This window comes from Syngnathus scovelli, chromosome 9 (genome assembly GCF_024217435.2).
Source record: "Syngnathus scovelli strain Florida chromosome 9, RoL_Ssco_1.2, whole genome shotgun sequence".
Classification (NCBI taxonomy): domain Eukaryota; kingdom Metazoa; phylum Chordata; class Actinopteri; order Syngnathiformes; family Syngnathidae; genus Syngnathus; species Syngnathus scovelli.
Genome location: NC_090855.1, coordinates 2381074 through 2402146, shown reverse-complemented (window position 1 = coordinate 2402146; position 21073 = coordinate 2381074). Strand labels below are relative to the sequence as shown.

At 43.6% G+C, this 21073-nt stretch overlaps 1 protein-coding gene across 11 annotated transcripts in view; it reads left to right on the top strand.

Annotated features, from left to right (window-relative positions):
* The window catches only part of dgkb (diacylglycerol kinase, beta), a 26516-nt gene extending 5443 nt beyond the window's left edge, over positions 1-21073 (top strand). For 4 of the 11 annotated variants that reach the window (XM_049729652.2, XM_049729649.2, XM_049729651.2 and 1 more), the window contains 19 exons: positions 58-107; positions 764-838; positions 1039-1158; positions 1899-2016; positions 2515-2603; positions 2829-2945; positions 3088-3186; positions 3251-3352; positions 4251-4324; positions 4891-4965; positions 6366-6451; positions 7013-7102; positions 7170-7330; positions 9684-9748; positions 15195-15285; positions 15790-15985; positions 17732-17852; positions 17928-17988; positions 18793-20998. In XM_049729652.2, the coding sequence (XP_049585609.1) occupies positions 58-107; positions 764-838; positions 1039-1158; positions 1899-2016; positions 2515-2603; positions 2829-2945; positions 3088-3186; positions 3251-3352; positions 4251-4324; positions 4891-4965; positions 6366-6451; positions 7013-7102; positions 7170-7330; positions 9684-9748; positions 15195-15285; positions 15790-15985; positions 17732-17852; positions 17928-17988; positions 18793-18900 (1898 nt within the window). In that variant the 3' untranslated portion in view covers positions 18901-20998. Of the gene's footprint in view, positions 1-57; positions 108-763; positions 839-1038; positions 1159-1898; positions 2017-2514; positions 2604-2828; positions 2946-3087; positions 3187-3250; positions 3353-4250; positions 4325-4890; positions 4966-6365; positions 6452-7012; positions 7103-7169; positions 7331-9683; positions 9749-15194; positions 15286-15789; positions 15986-17731; positions 17853-17927; positions 17989-18792; positions 20999-21057 lie in introns of those variants that run through there. The other 7 variants (XR_007483730.2, XR_007483729.2, XR_007483727.2 and 4 more) reach the window with 7 other exon arrangements.

The following is a 21073-nucleotide window of genomic DNA, read 5'->3' as shown; positions in this document are numbered from 1 at the left end:
ATCTTGTGAAAGCAGATGATGTTGATAACATTTATTTTTTTTCCCTCTTCTCCACAGTTATGTTTCGTCTCTATGATACAGACGGAAACGGCTCTCTGGACAGCTCGGTAAGTATTTGTCTTCATTCTAGTTCATCTTTTTTTTTAACGTACTTCATTCTCTTTACATAGCACATTGTTATCTTTCTCCCAAAACGTTATGAAAAATAAAACAATCTTTCAGTTTCTCACATCCGAGCCATTGATGGACGATTTTAAATATCAGTGGTACGCATTTGTGAATGAAAAAATGTGAAGAGCGAGGGTGGCAATTTTGTGCGACAACACCCTTGATGGGCTGAAATTAGAGGCTTGGTGAGACAACTTTGCATATCCTATCATTAGTGTCCCATTAATAGCTCTGGATCCTTTTATTATCTCTGATAGGACAAGCAAAACGGCAAAAACACGCACAAAAAACACACAGATGTCAATTAATTTTTGCTCCATAAATATTGATGCTTTTCTAGAAAGTGCGTATCTCCCATTTAATGACACTCACCAAATTACGACGTGACCCCGTGTTGACCTTTGTAATAATGTCAGCTGCTCTGCTTCTCCCTCGAAAGAAAACAACAAACACTGTAATTAAGCCACTGAGTTCTTCACGCCGCCTCCACTGACATTTCCAACCTGTTATTACGAGGCCCCCATCAGCCCATTATCACAAAAGACTGTCTTTAAATATAGCGTATAAATATAAATGTGTGTGTGCGTTCACGCAGGAGCTGGAGCACATCATCTCGCAGATGATGCACGTGGCCGAGTACCTGGAATGGGACGTGACCGAGCTCAAACCTGTAAGAGGTCAAACTTGAAATGTGTTTCTGAGCTCAAATGTAACTTTATTGATTTTTTTTAAGTAATGTTAGTTTCTCACTATATTCATAAATATTCATATATACATTAAATATTAAAAATATGTCTTCATTTTGATCAGACTAGGTGACGTGAAGACTTTTCTAACCTTGTTTTGTCTTCGTACCAATTGTATGAAAAGATCCTCCAGGAAATGATGCAGGAGATCGACTACGACCACGATGGCACCGTGTCTCTGGAAGAGTGGATCCGAGGAGGGATGACCACCATCCCACTTCTGGTCCTGTTGGGTCTGGAGACTGTGAGTAGACAATTTTTTTCTTAATTTATTTAGACTGTTCATAAGAAATTAAAATTTGCAAATGGAAATCAAAACGAGGCAGGGCTTCATTTTGTTCTACGCAGATCCTAGCATTAAAAAAATCAGTAAAAGGGGGGCAACGCAAGATGGCTGCCCCTTGGCTTCAAGTCCGAGTGTGCAGTTCCAATAGTATCCACTAGATAGAGCCATTCCCCAAGATACCATGGACTTTTTTTTTTTTTTTTTTTTCTCTTTAGTCTAACTTATTCTTCTTTTATCGAGTTGATGCCAAGAATGCTCTATGAACAAAAATGTCCCAGAAAACAAATCTACATACGGTGAGATTGTCACAAAATTGCACTTTATGTCTGGTTTTCTTTCCCCAAAAAATATATTTAGATCTATTTAATTGCACATCTATAAGGGACTAAAATGACTCAGAAAGTAAACCCTCGCATGAAAATACTAAAAATATATTTCACTGTCAATTTGTAGTTTGTTGACATGATCTTAAACTGTCCAATGAAGAGCACGTACAAAGCAGAAGACATTTTAGAATCCCTTCCTGGTCCAATGGAACAGAAGGTGTAATAATAATAATAAAAAGAAGTGACAATGTTTATCTCCTTTGTGAATTTCCTGCAAGCGTGAACTTTATTGCATTTATGATAGCGGTAAAACCAAAATAGGCTGAATGCTTATCATCTGCTACTTGAATTGTGCTAATGGTGTGTGTGCAGAATGTGAAAGATGACGGTCAACACGTGTGGCGTCTGAAGCACTTCAACAAGCCGGCCTACTGCAACCTTTGCCTCAACATGCTCATCGGCCTCGGCAAGCAGGGACTCTGCTGTTCATGTGAGTGGATTGCAACACACACACACACACACACACACAACCTGCCGCATTGCCATTATTAATAGATGATCATTGTCTTGCTGCAATTTAAAAGAATTCAATGCCAAAGCCGCATTTTCAATCCACGTTTTTTGAATGACCTTTTCTTATTCCACTTCGTGGTGTTGGCGTGCACTGTATAGTTCCAGCCACCTCCTTTCCATATATTCATAATGAGCACAGGTTATGTAAAAAAGTTTTTTTGCATACACACCTGCAGCACCACCGCCACAGACAGAAGAAATAGAATGATTTTTTTAGAGCGCTAATATGAATATATTTAATATACAGGGTGTCCCAAAAATTTCTTTTCACAGGCCAGTCTTATTTTTATTATTCCTAGTATTCTATTATTTACCATAATCTAACATACTGAACTCTGTCACTTAATTATATTGCAGACAGTCACTTCCGAATTCCGTGCACACTCTTAATGCTGTTGTCTTGTGATCTCTCCAGTCTGCAAGTACACGGTCCACGAGCGCTGCGTAGCCCGCGCGCCGCCCTCCTGCATCAAAACCTACGTGAAATCCAAGAAAAACACCGAGGTGCGTCCAATTGGAGTGCGGCGCACTCGTCGGCGCGCTCGCGTTCTCCGAAAGCCTCGATGCTCTCTTATTGCCTGCTTGGAATTGCTAATTAGCCGCAACAACCGACTGATCCACAGACTTGTTTGCTTTTCCGTTAATTGTTTCCACGCTTTTTTTTTTTTCTTGATTCCAGGGTGTGTGTACTTTTGCCACCAGTATTTTAAGGTGTCACTCCCTCTACAGGTCATGCATCACTTCTGGGTGGAAGGGAACTGCCCCAACAAGTGTGACAAGTGCCACAAAACCATTAAGTGTTACCAGGGCCTAACTGGGCTGCATTGCGTGTGGTGTCAAATCACGGTGAGGACTCGAGTACAGTTGCAAAAACTAAGACCAGCAACGTCTGTGTTGAGTCATTAATTACCGATACTGTAATGAGTTTTGTTTACATGGACCCCCCCCCCCCCACCGATAAAAATAATAACGATATGATGTCTCGCAGCTCCATAACAAGTGTGCCTCCCACGTGAAACCCGAGTGTGACTGTGGTCCTCTAAGAGATCACATCCTCCCGCCAAACTCCATCTGTCCCGTCGTCCTGGTGAGACCTCTTTTCTTTTTTCCCGGTTTGACATTTTACGCCCTCCAAAAAATTTCTTTTTCAGGAAAGGCAGTCGACTCTTCGGAAGGACTCACGGTGCAGCCTGTCGAGCCGCGGAAAGGTCCAGAGAGCCAATTCTGTGACGGTGGACGGTCAAGGCCTGCAGGTGATGAACATCATCCGCAAGTGGATGTACACAATTTTGCGGCGCACGTGAGCGACTCCCTTATCCCGCCTCGTCCTGTCCACGATCCTCTCTTACGATATCCGTCAGCCATTACGGCGTCCGTGGCGACTGCTCGTCTAGCAACGGCGGTGATGAATGGCATCCCGCGCCACATCCGTCTCTGCCCCTCGCCGGCTAACCAGCGTAATAATCAAGATTATTATTTATAATTACAGGAAGTAATGGATCACTCCGGGGCTGGACGGGGAGCTCGTTAATTCCCCCCTCGGCCTGCTGGGTTAGCAGACAAGGGAGAGTTAAGCACTTCATCTGTGTCACCGAAAGCAGGGGCGGGGGTTCGGGGTGGGGAGCGAGGTCTGACGGCGACAAAAGCCCCCGTTCAAACAAGGGCCGGCGGATTAGAGCTTGTTTGGGTTGGCGCTTTGCGAGCTTGGGCCCGCGGCGCTTTCTGGGACTGGGAAGTGATTCCCCCGCGTCACGGCCGACCAAGCGGCTGCCAATTAACACGTGCTGACTAACGAGTATTGAGAGCGCAGTGTAATGTAGCAATGTAAAAATAGCGAATGGTCAACCGAAACTTATCTTGTGTTTCAAAATACCGAAATCAAAAGAACATTTCTGAAATTTCTATGAATGAAGTTTGGTGTTCATATTTTAGGTGATGGCAATTTCTGGATGTCTATTTTTTTTTTTTAGTACGAGATTGAATTAAGGCGACCGAGGTTTTGCGAGGCGTGAGCAGTTTTCAACTGGTGCAATGTAGCCGTGCGACGTGCCTGCTCAAACAGTTTGAGAGGATGCATCATGAAAGGCAATTCCCGCCAAGCATCCTGCAGTCTCCAAACACCCACGCTTTGTTTTGACATCTCCTGTTCAGATCACGACAATAGAGGGCACTCATCCGCTGCTGGTGTTTGTCAATCCAAAGAGCGGCGGCAAACAGGGAGAGAGGTGAGTACACACTTTGAGTACACACTTTGTTTCCACAAAACAGAGTCCACCTCCTTTATAGCCTCGGAAGACCTCGGTGCTTCGGTTTTTGACATATCAAACATTTCTTAGGTCAATCTGAATTTATTTGTTCTCAAAAAATAGTCTTGTATATTAAAAAAAATTGGACTTATCAAAAGCAAAGCGTGTCATCTTCTGGATGGCTTTCACCTCCTCCATTGCTCGCGACCCCTTCCTCACCACCCGGGCCTTCTCTGTAACTCGGGGCTAATTGGGTTATTACTGAAACATCATCACTCGCTCCTTATTACGCCGGCCCCCCATTTGTTTAAATTATGAGATCAAAATATGACTTCAGTCAGTTGACATAATGAAATTGGAATTAAAATGAATTAGTCTTTCTAATGGCTTCTCCTCAAAGGGGTCTCAGGGTATGTCCCGCCCCGCCGCCGGCCAGTCCGTCTCGCCGCGTCACACTCGCGAATTGCCTTTGGGCCTTATCGGGACGGAATACGGAAAGTCATGGCTGCTGTGTGACAGTGATTTTATTTTTGGTCATGTGACAGAATCTATAGGAAGTTCCAGTACCTCTTAAACCCGAGGCAGGTGTACAACCTAGCTAAGAATGGACCCATGCCCGGGTAAGTACCACCAGCCAAACGTTTTGAGAAGATTTTCACTATTGGAAGCATCTCAACAAATTCCAGAATCTAATAGATGGAATATTTGGATGTCTTCTTCTCAAATCCAAACAGACACATTTTACCTCCATTAAATCTCATCCGCTTATCATTTTTTGTTTACAAATGCAGTGATATTTTTTATTTGCTCATGCATAATAAGCATCATCGCATGCGTGTCTTTGAGACGACATGTGATCCCGCATTCAGATGAGCAGCTAGACGAGCGGCCAGTATGACGTTCCCAGACGCCGACCGTCTGTGATTAAGGCCTTGAATGTTTGATTTCCATGCATCGGGTTCCCCCGTCTTGGCCTTCGGCATCTGGCGTCGGCGGCGCTGTCGTGCCGCCGCGTTGTTTGGCTTTGATTAGCCGGGCCTCAGCGACTTTATCGGGAATAAAAACGTTACGGCGCACGGCACGTGCAAAAGGGATCCCGCTTCGTCGCCTGCGTCTTCCATTCCGAAATGTGAATTTTGCCGGTGACCTCGAGCTGCTACATCCTGGTTAATATTTTCTCCGGCGCATTAGCGGAGTGGACACTGCTGGCCGCGCGCACACCCTGCTGCTGTCAATTAGCTCCCCGGCTAACGCAATAAGCGCAAATGAAGTGTTTGCTTCTTGCTCTTTAAATGGGCCCAAAGTTGCCTTTCATGTACGCGGCCGTCTGTTTGCCTCTTTAATGCGGTTTGACCGTCCCGGACGGGGTGTAATTGAGCGAGTCATTTAGCCGCCATGCGGGCCTTCATTCAGTTACGTCTTTGTTATTGTGAAGGAACGGAAGACGTCCAACTGAACATTGGACGTCGTGATCCGATTAGGCCCGCACCAGGCAGCAGATGAATGATCGGCAATTTTATTATTATTATTAGAAGGGGCGCAGTGGCGTGGTGAGGACTCGTCAAAGGTTTTGATATACGGCTAAATGACTGATTCCGTTTTAAAATGCCTACAAATGTCAGTACTTAGGCAATTAATTGACTTTGCTTAAAATGTATTTCTAAAAACTACAGCATTCATTTAAACGTTGCCTCTTTCACACTCAGTTTTGTTTTGGGATCGTTTTTATACTGAGAAACTTTTGAGATTATTTTATCACCTCTTCTTCTTCCTGTTAATTGCACAGCTTCTTTCACAGTCAAGCTCAGTGCTGCCCAGCATGCTGTGGCAGGAAATGGTATTACATGTATACAAATTTGCCATGTGGTGTGAAAACCAGTAAAAAAAAAAAAAGTTTTAAATGTGCAATTCAGCAGCAGTGCAAATAATAATTAAATAATAAATGGTAGCCGTTCCCTGGTTTTGGTGGAGGTCATTCAAGAAATTATTTGACTATAAAAGTTCTCCTCGTCCCTCGCAGGTTGAATTTCTTCCGAGAGGTCCCCGATTTCCGGGTGCTGGCGTGCGGAGGAGACGGCACGGTGGGCTGGATTCTGGACTTTATAGGTACAGAACCCAATCTCTGCTTCCAGTGATTAAATAGGTGCTATTTACGCCCCTCTTGACAACATACTCAAGCTTAAACACTCAATTTCTTTTTTTTTTTGGGAGAGGGCGTGATGTCTTTTTTTATCACTCTTCCGTGCTCGCATCAATGTTGACTAGAAACAGAAAAACACTTGATGGTGTGTATGTAAACACTTTCATTACACGCAAGCGTGTGTGGTCAGGGGTGGTAAAATGGGATGATGGAACAACATATTAGTCATCATTTGAAAGAACATAGAAAGAAGACGAAAGAATCAAGCCGCTCGTCTTTATTTGGCCGCGACGACGTCTTGACTTGTACGGCCGGCGAAGGAAAAAAAAAATTGCCTCAATTTTTTTTATCAATCAAAACAAGAGTGAGGCAATAAGAGGGAACGGCTGTTGGACAAAACGTGCCTCTAGAAATAGACCGCCGGGCTGTTTACGTTAAGTAGCACCAGAGCAGTACTCAAAATTGATTTTTCCATTTCGCTGTGATCGGTTGCCAGAGTCGTGACTTTATTTCTTTTTTTTTTTCAGATAAGGCCAACTTGGACCGGAACCCGCCCGTCTGTGTACTTCCGCTTGGCACAGGAAATGACCTGGCCCGATGTCTGCGCTGGGGAGGAGGTACTGAAAAAAAGAAATCGAAAAGTTTAACCTAAAGCTTCAACTCTGTGACCTTTCACTTCGGAAGGCTACGAAGGCGAGAGCCTGCTCAAGATCCTACGTGACATCGAAAACAGCAGCGAGGTCATGCTGGACCGCTGGAAGATTGACGTCACGGCAACCGACAAGGACGAGCGAGGCGATCCGGTGCCGTACAGCATCGTCAACAACTACTTCTCCATCGGAGTGGTGAGTCACGCACTTTGACGCTAAGGCCTCCAAGACACATGTTTTTTTTTTTTAGCACTCTTAACATGGTTTCTTTCCAAAACAAATACCGTTTCCACATAATGACACTGATGTCGGCCATTACCGATGAATGTCAGCGAGGAAATCTAGTCATTGACATTTGCCAGGTGGCAGTGTAGCGCTGACGCACGTAATGAGTAGCCAAACAAAAAAGTCTTAAGAAGCCGAGACGGAAAAGACACGTGGTCATTTCGGGTCACATTAGCCCCCTAGTGGCTAACAAATTTGAACCATGTACACAATATTAGATGGATAAGTCCCAGATTCAAACCAAGAAACATCTATCTGTAGAAAGCTAAAAAATAAATCTAATTATTTACGCTTTGTGGCTCCTCTTGTCAATTTTTAAATTGCGCAGCATCAGCCAGCATGCGTGATGATAACAAATGAAGTTGTTTGTAAGGGATTAAAAAGACTTTGAGCTCTCTATAGATTTGAGTGTCATATTTTCTGACACTTTTTTTTTTGGGTGTGCTACCGTAAAGATTACGTGACAAGTCAAGCTAATAATTACCTCCGAGATTATGCTGATGAAAAGTAGATTGTTTCTATAATGACACGGCTCAAATCAAAAGATCAGCAATTGCCACCGCTAACCACGTAGCATCATCGCGCTGAGGAAAGGTTGCGAGAAGTTGAAGGACAAAAAAATCTGGCCAATTTTTTTATATATATATATATATATATATATATATATATATATATATATATATATATATATATATACACTATGCCATTTCTATTCCGATTAAAAGAACCAATTTTCTCCCAATGATTTCAATCAAAGCCGAGAGACAGAACTAATCAGGGCGTGCTCTTCGCTAGCATAATGCAGTCAGTCGGCCTAATGACCGCGCCACGTTCCTGTCGGGCGGACATTACTCTTCCCACATGAAAAGGCACATGAAAGTCCGCTCCTAATTGGACTAAACCTTGAGCTATGAGAGGACATTACACATGTCCCGCTTTAATTCGCCTGCCAAATGTTTAACATTGGTCATTATTTGAGGGCAGCGTAGCAGGTGACTGTAAAGAGTCAGATTTTTTTTTTTTGCCGAGGTGAAGCTTTTTGGTGTTGCTTGTCAACGCCTCAAGCCAAAGGGGAGATAACTAACCAGCTAACTAACTCCCTCCCGGCTCGCTGCTCTTGTCCTGTTTTGTAAGAGAATCAAGTTCCTTCAGATACATCCATCATCTCACCTTCTCCGTCTGCTGCTGCGTCCGTGGGGAATCAGCCAAAACACTTTTGGTCTTTTTGAGGAGACATCCAGAAGAAGAAAAAGATGAGGCATTGATTTTTTTTTTTTTTTTTCTCTCTTCCTCTTTTGGCTCCTGCTAAGTTTGTGCACTAGCAGGGGGTCCTCCTTGTGTTTCAATAGTGCCACTCAAAAAGGGGGTGGATCAAAATACATTGTTGGAAGGGAGGAGGCGAAGGACATGATGGAGGAAAGGGAGGGTTGAGAGGAGCACCCCCCCCAAAAAAAAAAAAGTTTGCGCTTTCCGTATTGCTAAATTGTTATCGAGCCAGACAACTTTGCTGAGTTCAGCCTCTTTTTCTTCAAAGGCCTTGCCAGCATTTTGTGGACGACACTTAGAAGTGTGAATTAAAGGAAATGTCACTTGATAATCCTAAACTTCGCCGCACCAGCTTTACTCCATCTTATCATAATTTTACATGAAACACCTTATCCGAAAAACAACTGCATTTATTTATTTTTTCATCTAAATCTCCAATAAGTAAAATTTCCTCTAAACTTCCTCCTCAAAGTTTATTTTCTTAAGCGGTCCGAGCAGACGGTGTTAAGACGCTGTTTAAAAAAAAGCCTCTTTTGGTAAAACTCACACTTTTTTCCCCGCCTCGAGTCTCCGGCTTCTCTCCGGGAGGCCGTGAAAGCGGGTGAGAGGACGGTCAAGAGTGACAGAGGTGGATGATAAGTGGAAAAAAAGGGAGGACGCTTTCCACGCTTGTCTGCAAGCTCCCGGAGCTGTGATTATCGGCGACGCGCGTTTTGCTTAATTAGCCGCTAGCTCGACGGCGGAGCCTCCGTCATCAGGCCTCCCCTGTCAATAGCGCTCCACCTCTCCTCACACGGCGGCGTAAGCGCACGCCACGTGGCGCTCTGTTAATGAGCTCCGAGTTGCCTTAAATATCGTAATGAGGAAAGACACGATCACACCATTTGCTACAGTAAGCCGACGATTCGCTTCCATTTTCGTTTTACCGCTAAAATTGCTTCGTATTATTTGTTTGTATAAAAGTGTTCTAACAAAACACTTCAATTCCTCTTTGCAGGACGCCTCGATCGCACATCGTTTTCACGTGATGAGGGAGAAGCACCCGGAGAAATTTAATAGCAGGTTAGTCACACTCTTCCCAAATTTCCAAATTAACACTCCCAAACATTTTTGCAATTTCACTGTTCTTAAACATTCAAAACGATTCTAGCGTCAAGGTTTACTCAAATATGAGAAAGGTCTTTGCCTTTCATTATCAGATTATAAATATGAAAAAAAAGTTGCTTAGACTCTGGGCCAATGACATGAATGGTCTCCACCACAGGTGATAATAGGAAAAAAAAAAAAAGGTTTCCACTATGTGGTGTCGCAGGGGAGGGTGTAATTTTGAGTGTAATTAACCCAGTGGATCATCACGTGTGGTTTCCCCCCCTCCCTCCCTTTCTCCCCGGTGACCCGCCGTGTAGCGTCTCCACCGATGACGAATGGACGCTCCTCATATTTAGCCTTTGTGATGAGCTGCAGGAGACGTGTTCACCTTTGGCGCACGGACAAATGTGGCATCTCCAGTATGTTTCCATCAATATTTAACGTCTTGCCCATACGTCTCCACTAGCGCCGGGGAGTCATCCAGGCCCTAATTGAATTGGCTTGGCTAGTTTGACATGGCGGATCAGTCAGAGCGATGACACGCCGCCTCCTAATAATCCCATTTGTGCTCGTTAGCATATGTTAGCCTGCTCCTGGTGCGCCATTTAGCCACGCCACGTCCTCCTGGCGCTCGTTCTTCAGAGATGTTAAGATGGCCCAGCTGTTGTTTTTTGTTGACGGTATTCGGAGATACATTTTTGGCAAAATGAGTTTATGAGTTGTAGAAAAACTCCAATAGTGCCTGTTGCTATGTGAATCCGTGCAGATTTCGACTTTTCTCCCCGCCCCCTCCTTTTTGATAAGTTGCGATACTTCCAACGGTCACGAACCCCGTGAACAAATCCAACAAAAATCTCTGCTACCCTGTGAAACTATCAGCATGCATTATTGAAGTGGCAAGGATAGTGTGTAATAGAGAGATCCTAAAGCCATTCGCCCGTGTGAATTATTAACGGGATTCAAATAACAGACAGAATCATTTTCTTAAAATACCTCAATCATTTTTCACCGAGGATTCGTAAAATGGTGTGGAAACAACACGGATGCGCCGCTTCGGAGTTCTGTACACGCTGCGTTGATTACATGGAGGAAATGAAAATTCCGTTAAAATAAAATAACAGCTGACAAAATTTGGGCTTTAATATTTCCTACGATCAAGCAAAAAAACAGCAACAAAGAAAATAATAATAAATTAAATTAGAAAATTGATGGATGGATAAATTCAAATAAATTAAGATTTATATAATTAAAAAATAATATAATTTAAAAAACACATGAACACATTTACACGCATTTTCATGTGCGGTCATTTTTAATAAAATTAATTAAAAAAGAAGAAGAAAATTTGCATGTGTGTCACATCAGTGTCACATGTATACATTTTGTCTGTGATTTGACCTTATACAGAAACTGAATATTTAATCACCTTTAACTGCCAAGCAACATTGGGACAATTGCCTTAATTATGAACGGAGGAGATTTTCTTGATGGAATGTCGGGGTCTCGCGACTCCCCCTCCCCCGTCTCCCTTGACTCCTCGCGTCCTATCCATCTTGTGTATTTGCACCTTGGGGTGATTACCAGGGCGAAGGTGTGAAGATTTGACACTCGGCAGATAGATTCATTTACTGCCACTGCCGGACCTGGAGGTGATAATGAGGTCGAGGATTAAAAGCAGACAATCAGCCGGCCCGTGACCAAGACCGGGCCTCCTCCTCCTCTTTCTCCTCCCACCCACGCCGGTACGCCTCGACTGACTTTTTCAAAATATAACCTTCCTCCCACCGTCATCCGACATTTTTTGCTGATCCTTAATGTAATTACGCGCTAATCTGTGACTCGGAGGGGAAAAGGAAGGATGGCGGGAAAATAAAGAGACCACACGGTTTGTAAAGTTTAGACCGCTGGGCCTTTTCGTTGTGTCGTTATGAATTAATCAACGCTGTGTTTCTGCGCCGCTGTTTAACTTTACTGCTCTTCCGGTTTATCAAAAAAAATGTTGATAGGTTTTTTTGCGATATGCGTTTTTCCGGGGATAAGTGCTGTGGTTTCGTTTACTGGCTCAGTGAATCAGCCTGATTTTTTCGGAACTTTAAATCTGCTGTGAGATTACAACCAAACCAAAATGGCTGACTTCCTGTTCAATTCCCAACATGAGTCCTTGAGACCAATTTTTTTTTTTTCCCCTGTTATAATCAAAATGTCCACCCCCCCTTGGGTGCTGATTGTGGAACCTGGTGGTTGGGGCAAACTTTTCCTAACTGTCCACAAAATCCTCCATGCATTTATCCTATTTGGTGTTGGGTTTTGGAACTGAGTGCTTTCTTTTCAATCTGGTCTAATAAGCACTTTTCTGGCAGCCAATTTTCAGTTTTCTCTCCCGGCAACCCGTTGTTATGTGACTGTGGCTCATATTGTTAATGTTTTTTTTGGGGGGTTAACACCTTCTGGCCACTAAAAGCAACATGGCAGGTGTTGACAGAATTTTCAAGGTGTCACATGGTTACAACTCTGGTGGCGGGAGAGATTCAGACCTAAAAACCTGCCAACTTTTCTGATTACATGTACATTCACGAACTTCTTGTTTGTTGTTTGAATGTTGTGGCCATACAAGAAAAAAAAAAGATTTTCAGATCACATTAGTTAGCGCCAAAATAACATGACACTGCTAGCTCGCGAAATTTAGCTACTATCAAACTACGCTAAAGTTTCCAGATTCAAGTTGCTAGCTCCCCCAAAACTGTGAAGCAAACATACTAACCACTTGTTCACCCTGCTGTCTGCCACATTTAAAAAAAAAAAAAAAAGCAGATTTCTTCCCGTTGTGTTGCTTAAGTGTCGATCTTTACCAGAGCCTTGATGTCCCCTTGATATTTGGGCTTCTATTTAAGGTCCTTAGACATCTAACGGTCTCGGTGTGCCCCTCCCGGGACGCCCCACACTCTCGGGGTCCCCCACGGGCCCCCCCAGGCCCCAGCTGTGCTGTGTAACCATCCCGAGTTAACCTTTCCGGAAGGCGCAGGGAAGCCCGGGCATGCGGCGCTCTTTAGCATAATGAGCCGTGTTCATCAAAGCGCCGCCATGTGCTGGATTGGGCTACACTACAATGTGTGTGTGAATGTGTGTGTGTTGAGAACCAACCAGTGTTATAAATTACACACACACACACACATTCGGACCTCATTTGAGGTTGAAATCGTTTATGCGACCAAAGTGTCATCTATAATTAATGAGAGCTTGTGTGTAATTTAGAGATATCTCACCTGTGGCCCCTGTCCCACAGCTCGGTGGGAGCACACACACACACACACAGACACACACATACTCGTTTAACCTTTCTTGTGAAGCCACTTAAGTTGTCCTCAACCAAGCACGGATCAAAGCCCGTTCAGTCGGTTTGTTGCGTTCATGACACATCCGTTATCCTTAACTTCACTCTGTAATATAGAAAAAACATTATTATTATTATTATTTTTTAATTCAGTGGTGGCTTCCGATACGAGTGACCCAACTTAGTTTTTCAAGTTACGTGCTACAGCGTTTTTAAACCTTTAAGAAATTGATATTTTAACACAAACAATGAAGCAACACATGTAAACAGACAAAATAATACTCACTGGTAGAAAAATGTTCTGAAACAATTGTAAAAAAAAAAAGTAAACTCTCAGCTCAAAGGCACCATCATATAAATCTTAGTCCATGGGGTATTCTTGCTTTTAAAACAAAAATATATGTTTGTTGTTCCCTAATGCGGCTCTGGTCGTTTCTCAAAGTGGCAAGCGGACGCGGGAGAGCGCTACAGGCGGCAGAGCGCTGAAACACCACGGCGGCGCATTGATGCGGCACGCAAAGAGTTGGTTATGTCAATGCGATATTTATCACCTCTGATCAAGAAGAAATTAGCGCTCGAATAAGGTCGTAGATCACTGTGGGTTAGATTAAGTGTCAGCGCTGGGGAAAATCAATGGAGGCCGTGTTGTGTTAAGTGCGTCCAGTGTAAAGTGCACGGAACGGGACTTTGGCCTCAGGGCGAGCTCAAATAAAAGCGTTGTGATGACACAGCAGCGATAGGATAGACGAAGCTTTGGGATTTAGGATTAAATTCCGAAATGATGCTATGAAGGACCATTTTTAGATCTCAACGATTTTCCGTTGATCTGTGATTTTTTAAATTTATTTATTATTTGCTTCATTGGCAGCTTTGACTTCAACAGCTGACTTCATCGGGTGACCAACCTGAGCAGCTATCAGCATATACTTTGCATTGATACACTGCAGGTCCAATCTTGGTTTTGAGCTTTCAATATTTGAGCCGCGTTGCTTTTGCCTCCTCATCGCTCCCACGGGAAGCATCATTAAGTTTGCATGACGTCCCGTGGAGATGCGGCAGCTTTGAGGGAACGGGTGCCTCGTGTTATCTTTGCCTCTCAAAACAGGAATAAACAATTCAATGAAGATTTTCAATTTATTTATTTGATTAGTATTTTCCATTGATACACTTTTTCATATCTCCATTTTCACTTGCACCTGCTAAGCCACGTGGCTCATTTGACCCCCAAATCAGCAACCATCTCTTCTGAATACACTGTCCTGATTTGTTTACGTGCCAACGTGCACGGTCCTGCGGTTTCACTTTTCCGCCTGCCCCCTCTTACCACGATAAATCAGTCGCTCTACCTTGCAAGTAGACTAAATGAAAGCCCATCGATAAAGTGGCTAAATGGTCCTGACAAAAGTCCTAATGAGGGAATCAATAATTCAGTGATTGTTCCTCTGCTTATACTAATACATCCCCCTTCATTCTTTACTGTAGTCACACCTGTGTGTCAGCATCGTCGTTGTTGTTTTTTGTCTTTCACAGTGGAAGATAAATAGCATTCCGCTCTTTGCCGTCCATCTCTTGGAAAGATGAAAACTCTTCTGTGAAATTAGAATTCCTGCTTCAGATCAGCGAGACTATTCCGTATCGATCGGAGGTTCGGATTGTCGGAAAGTGGAGTTCCGCAAGGGTCGATGTTCGGACCTCTGTTTTTTTAAAACCAAATTGGTCAATGAATAGATTGAAATTATAAAATGTTTTCCTACCCCTGTGATGTAATTTATGATGAGTGTATAGACAGATGGTTGGGTCATTGATCGTCAGCCTTAGCAATGGAGGCCGGGGGGTGCCAGTCCCCCTCCAGTCTTAAGTTAATTCCGAGATGCACACAGATGACCTTCTTTCACCACCTAACTGATGCTAATGCTAGCCACCGATATTCCACGTTCTGCCTCTCGACGCCATCTTAACTCCATACCTCAATATGTGACAAACGGACGCAACAGTGTATTTCCTTTCTAGTGTTTAGGAAATCCCTTTTCACAACAGATACTTTGGCTTGTCACAAGAGTGTTGTCTTGCCCTTCTTTTCTCTCCCAGAACAAAGAACAAGCTGTGGTACTTTGAGTTCGGCACTTCAGAAACCTTCTCGGCCACGTGCAAGAAGTTACACGACTTCCTGGAGGTTGAGGTGAGTACGTAATTATGCCGCGTGTGGACCTCAGTGCTGCCGGGGCAGGTTGTGGCACAATGTGGTACTACACCAAAGGCGCAATTTGAATTTGATTGTATAGAATCTAGAAATTTTTTTTTGAAATATTGTAAAGTTGCCTACATAGGGGAGAACTGTAAGATAACAGGTGACCATTTTGTTTTCCATAAATAGCCCAGAATTGCGCTAATTTCACTCCTGTGAAAATGTGTATTTGAAGAGTGCTTCCCATTAGACTTGGATTGTGCGCAAAGGTAATTAGCCCTGCACAACCCCGCCGAGTGTGATACCAAATGTTAATGAAGATACACTTCATCTTTTCCCACCGCTTTGAAAAGTGCCTTATTAATTAGGACGAGAAAAGTACGGGAGCTTGATAAAAATGGACTTTGTTCAAATTCAAAAGTATCAGAACTGTGAGGAAGACGTGTTGCAATAACACCTCACCTCCATCTTGAAGATAATTCAATTTCTCGCTCAAAGTGCGACGGCGTGACCCTGGACCTGAGCTCCGTCTCCTTGGAGGGCATCGCCATCCTCAACATACCCAGCATGCACGGCGGCTCCAACCTGTGGGGCGAAAGCAAAAAGAGAAGGGGTCACCGTAAGGCGGCCAAGAAGGGTCTGGACAGGAGGACGCCTTTGACCGACCCCAAGGAGCTCATGTTTGCAGTTCAAGGTGAGAGACGGGAGAAACATTCAACACCAAACTTGGGACCCCGAAACTTTTCAACCAGCGCATGAATATTTCACGGGTGACAAGGTGAATCACAGCTAGCGGCTTTTGTTTGCGACACGCAGGTAAAACCGTGTCACTATTTGGAACTGTCACTTGCGTATTAATGGCCTGCGAAGACAGCGGAGGACACGCTCGGTTAATACGAGCGGACTCCCCCGACTCCATTTACGTCAAAAGGACGGCCGTCATCGGGACTGGCCCAAAAAAAAAATCCCAACGTGGCTACCTGCTAAAAGTGGAGGAAGACTGTTGATGATTTTACAAAAACAAACCGCTCAACAAAATTAATTCAGTTTGTTTCTAAATCTGCTGTTTGATTGCGTAACAAAAAATTTAATTAAGAACATCAAGTTTGGTGTGTTAGCATGTTCAAAAATTAGTTTTTCATTAAATTAATAATCAAAACAATAACAGAAAAAAAAAGTCCGACCATCTTGGACCAATCAGCACAAAGCTACACGTTACAGACCCAACACATCTCCCCCCCTCCCCAAAAGGTCCATTTAGTGAATTAGCCAGAGGGGGCGTAGTCGAGCACGACACATGGATCAAACCGGTGGCAGGTTTTTTGTGTGCGTGTGCGTGTGCATGGTTGTGTAGCTGACCTTTCTGGAGCTGTTAAATCATCCTGCTGGTGACGCCAGGAGACAAGCCCCTCAGGTGGAAGGGAATGGCTGCGGAGTGAATTATTTACAATGGGAGTGAGTTTTTTTTTTCCCCCCCTCCACTGTGGGTGGGGTGTGTTGTTTGGGGACTGATGCCCCATGACAAGCCCCCTTGTGACGCACTCATTGGACGACAGGTCGCCGCAGAAATCCCGACGTTTTGCTGTAGTCGGACTTGACGGCTCGAGGAAGTTTAGAGCTTCTTTTTGTCTGACGTTAAGCGAAGGACAGTTAAAAAAAAATCTCAGTCCCAAAGCGAACTGTTTTATTTCGTTCCACAAAGGCAGCAAATGAAAAATTGAGCCGTCACTGTCATATTTCCATGGCAACCCATTTAGGCAGCAAACTATGACTTCATCGGTCCCACATTGAATCGTTGTTGCCCGGGGCTAAAAAAAAAAAAACGGACCCCTGCCCGCGGTGACACAGTGCACGTCACCTGTGTTAAAGCGTTTGCACTCGGGTGAGAAAACGAGGGAGGGGGTGGGGGGCGATGTCATCCATGTATGTACACACAGTGTGACCCTGAAAAGCAGCTCACTCACAGCCCCAGATAGAGAGCGACGCCTGTCCGTCACCACGGTGACACGGGAAAGCCGACGCGACAGGTTGGGAGCAGCCAGTCCTCACCCTCACACGCATCCAACGAAAAAAAAAAAGACTGAATTTCAATTAATGTGAACGCGCTCCCGACCGGGAAGGCGGCGGCTCCTTAATTCGAGGAGGAAAGCGTCGGAGGCTGAAGCAGATGGGGCCCCCGCGTGACACCCAGCTTCCAACCGGGCCAAAATCAATACACATCAGTGCAAATTAATAATGATATGATCACAAGATTGCTTGGCATTGCCGGTGCAATCTAATTAATTGACGCGCTGCTGTTCTTAACGCGCCGTTTACGTGTCTCAGATGCAGATGTCGGCGAGTTCTTTTGTTCTTTCCCCACCTGACTTTCTTCACCATGTTCTCCAAACACGTGCGGGACTCAGATCTGAATTTAATTCCCGCACGTTTGTGTTTCCAGATTTGTCCGATCAGCTGTTGGAGGTGGTCGGCCTCGAGGGGGCCATGGAGATGGGTCAGATCTACACGGGTCTGAAGAGCGCCGGAAGACGCCTGGCGCAGTGCTCCTCCGTCACCATCAGGTTTGCCCTACTTTCCGTTTCGTGAAATGACGCCGTAACTCCATTTGAATCAAACCTTCGAATCATCTCCTGCAGAACCAGTAAATCCCTTCCCATGCAGATTGATGGTGAACCTTGGATGCAGACTCCATGCACCGTAAGTTTTCACTCTTATGTAGTCGGCGCGGACCTCCGCCAAGGCCAATCGGAGCAATGACGAGAAAAAATATCCCTGTCAAAATGGCTGCCACCAAATCGTAAACCATTGAAAAATACATTAGAGTAAATCATATTCGGATGACAGATTATTTCGGCTATCCATGTTATGAAAGTGAAAGAATAATTAAGATCCATTAGCGCAATCACACGCGAAAATCACGTAACAACTGTTCATCAAAGCGAAAAAGAAACATGTCAGACGTGGCTCCGATATGCAAATGCTCTGACAGACACTCGTCAATATGTTTATTCATGCGGCGCCATTTGCATACTTGTTGTTAATAATTAGCGGGGGTAACATCCCATTTGGACCGTGATGTTTTTCTCCCAGCGTTTAAACAACACACGAAGAAGAAGCGGCTAAGCGAATTGTCACGGCGCCGCTTGAAGGGCCCTCGTTCGGTCACGCCGCGCCTCGTCGGGCTGCGGCCGGGCGCCGCGTATGGAAATGGCTGCCGCGCTTCAGCGTGAGAGGGCCGTCCTAATTAAAGACAAAACAAGCTCAAAGAAGGCGAGATGTTTCATTGTGACAAAGTGCAGCCACTTTGAGGGAGGGAGGAAACACTTGTGGTGTGCGGAGACAGGTGGGAACAAATTATCGATCATGTACGGTTCCGAGAAGAAGAAAAAACACGCGCACCCTTCAGAAAGACAAAGGTGATCTCATTTGGATCTGAGTTTGCGAAAAGTAAGACGACAAAACTATTCCACTGGGTAAAACGGGATGAAACATTCTTTCCAGATCGAGATCATCCACAAGAACCAAGCCCCCATGCTGATGGGTCCTCAGCAGAGTCGAAGCTTCTTCTCCTCGCTGGTGAGGAGAAGGCGGGCCGAGAGCAATGACTGATCCCTCACAGGTTCTCCAAGTTCTCGCCACAAAATTTATCCCAGCCTCTCCGGGGACCGGTTAGGAGGTGCGTGGGGCTCGCGTGCTTGCCTGCTTGATTGCCCAGCGTGCCGTAGCAAAACTTAGGTTCTGCCAGGTGGGTCTCCGAGCGCTGTTTAGATCCACGAGTCTGGTTTGTTTTTTGTTTTTAAATATTGATTATTTATTTAATTGTTGCTTTTGGGTTATGGCGGACAAATGTGTTTTGTCATGAGGCCTCTGCACATGTGTTTTGACTGTGGTACCTTGACACCTTAGAAGTTTTTCAAGTGAGGAGCCATGGCTTGGTCGATATTTTCATGCTTTGTGCTGTCTGCCGGATTTGAGATTCATTGGAGGAGCTAGGATTTTTTTTCCTTGGTGGAGGTCTTCAGAAAATATTCCCTACGGTAGACATCTGGAAATTTCCAGAAAGATCGGAAAATACCAAAAAGTCAATTGACTGGCTGGCATATGGGGGTTGAAGCATATTTCAGGGGGAGGCACTGCCCCTGTGGACCCCCCTCTATCTCCGCTAGTGGAATAATCTTCAGATAAGGTGGGGGGGGACAAAATAATGGCAGAATTAACTCATTCACTGCCAGCTGTTCTTTCAAAACCCATCATCAAACCAAAAAAAAAAAAAAAGTCATTAATTTCATTGGGGACCATTTATTTGCCAAAAAAAGTAAATTTAGTTACAAGCTGGCTCACTGAACGGATAAAACTTTAAAGCCAAGGTAACACTGGATTAAATTGTGATTATTTATTCTTATTTATTTTTCTGCACTTCAGATGTGATTTTTTTCTCGGCATTTATTGGTCACCTTGCACGTGTTACCTTTTCCTGTTCATGGCTCACTCCAGCCATTTGTCATTGATTGTTCTGGGAAAAAAAAATAATACATGCATGGCACTTCTTTTACAGGAATGGACGGCTGAGTTTTAACGAGATACTCGTGTTTTATTTGAGCGGATAAATCCGCTCAAATGATTTTGTGGTGCAGACAGTCCGATAAGAAGGTAACATGCCTTAATTGATTTTTCTTCAGTGATTTTTGTTCAGTTCGTTCACGCACAACAAAAACAAAACACAAAATAAGTATTGAATAGGACTGTAATTAACGGGACAGATGGTTCAGTTCACATTGCGTACAGTAAGGCAACTCAGTGCTTTACTTTTGTATAAATAAACACATTTTATAACATTCCAAAATATAACATACAAAATTGCTAGCTGTAAAAAAAAAAAAAACTCCAATAAATGAAAGATTGTCAGTCAAAATCACATATTCAATAACACTAACACAACACAGTACAGTGAATTATTTTTTATTTATTAATATTGATTAATTAATATGAAATATTTTCTTCTCAAAGTGCCACATCGACATTTTATATTTTTTTTGGAAGATGAGTGAAAGAATGTATACCATGAAACAAATATTTTATTAATTCATAGCAACTGATTTTTTTCTTTCTTTTTCGGAAATAATTAATAATTTGTCTTCCAAGGAGTAAACAAATGTATACACTTACATAAAATATATTTATTCATATCAAGCTGCTGAAGTAGGAAAATGCAAAAAGTTGTCTTTTCACAGTAAAATAAAAAGAAATCAGTAAAATATTAATTATTTATATATACACTAAAATAAATATATTTATTTTAATACCAGTTGAATTATTTTTTCCCCCCAAGAAAGTGCTACACACCATTACTTTTTATTCTTTTTAAGGAAACAGTCCAGACAAGTTTCACTGTTCAAATATAAACTGGTCCAAAATGATGCACCCTACACACTTCGGATAATCGCTCATCTGCGGACGACGGCCACCGTTTGAGTAGCATGGCGTGTGCTCGGTAAATGTCACCATTGCACGATTCTTGCATGATTTTTACACTCTTTCAATGTGTGAAACGAGTCTTTAGTTGGTATTTTTGAACACTTTTTTTTCTCCTCTTCACTTTGGAAACTACTGCCACGTGTTATTTCTTCCTAGAGGGGAACAAAATGCCTGTTGATGTCAACTAAGATAATACTGTGATTGAATTGTCAAATTAAAAAAAACAACATGATTTCTCGGATTGGTTCATTGTGCAGTAAACGTGCCATACTTTTTTTTCCTCCCTCCAAGTTGTCCGAGGCGTCAG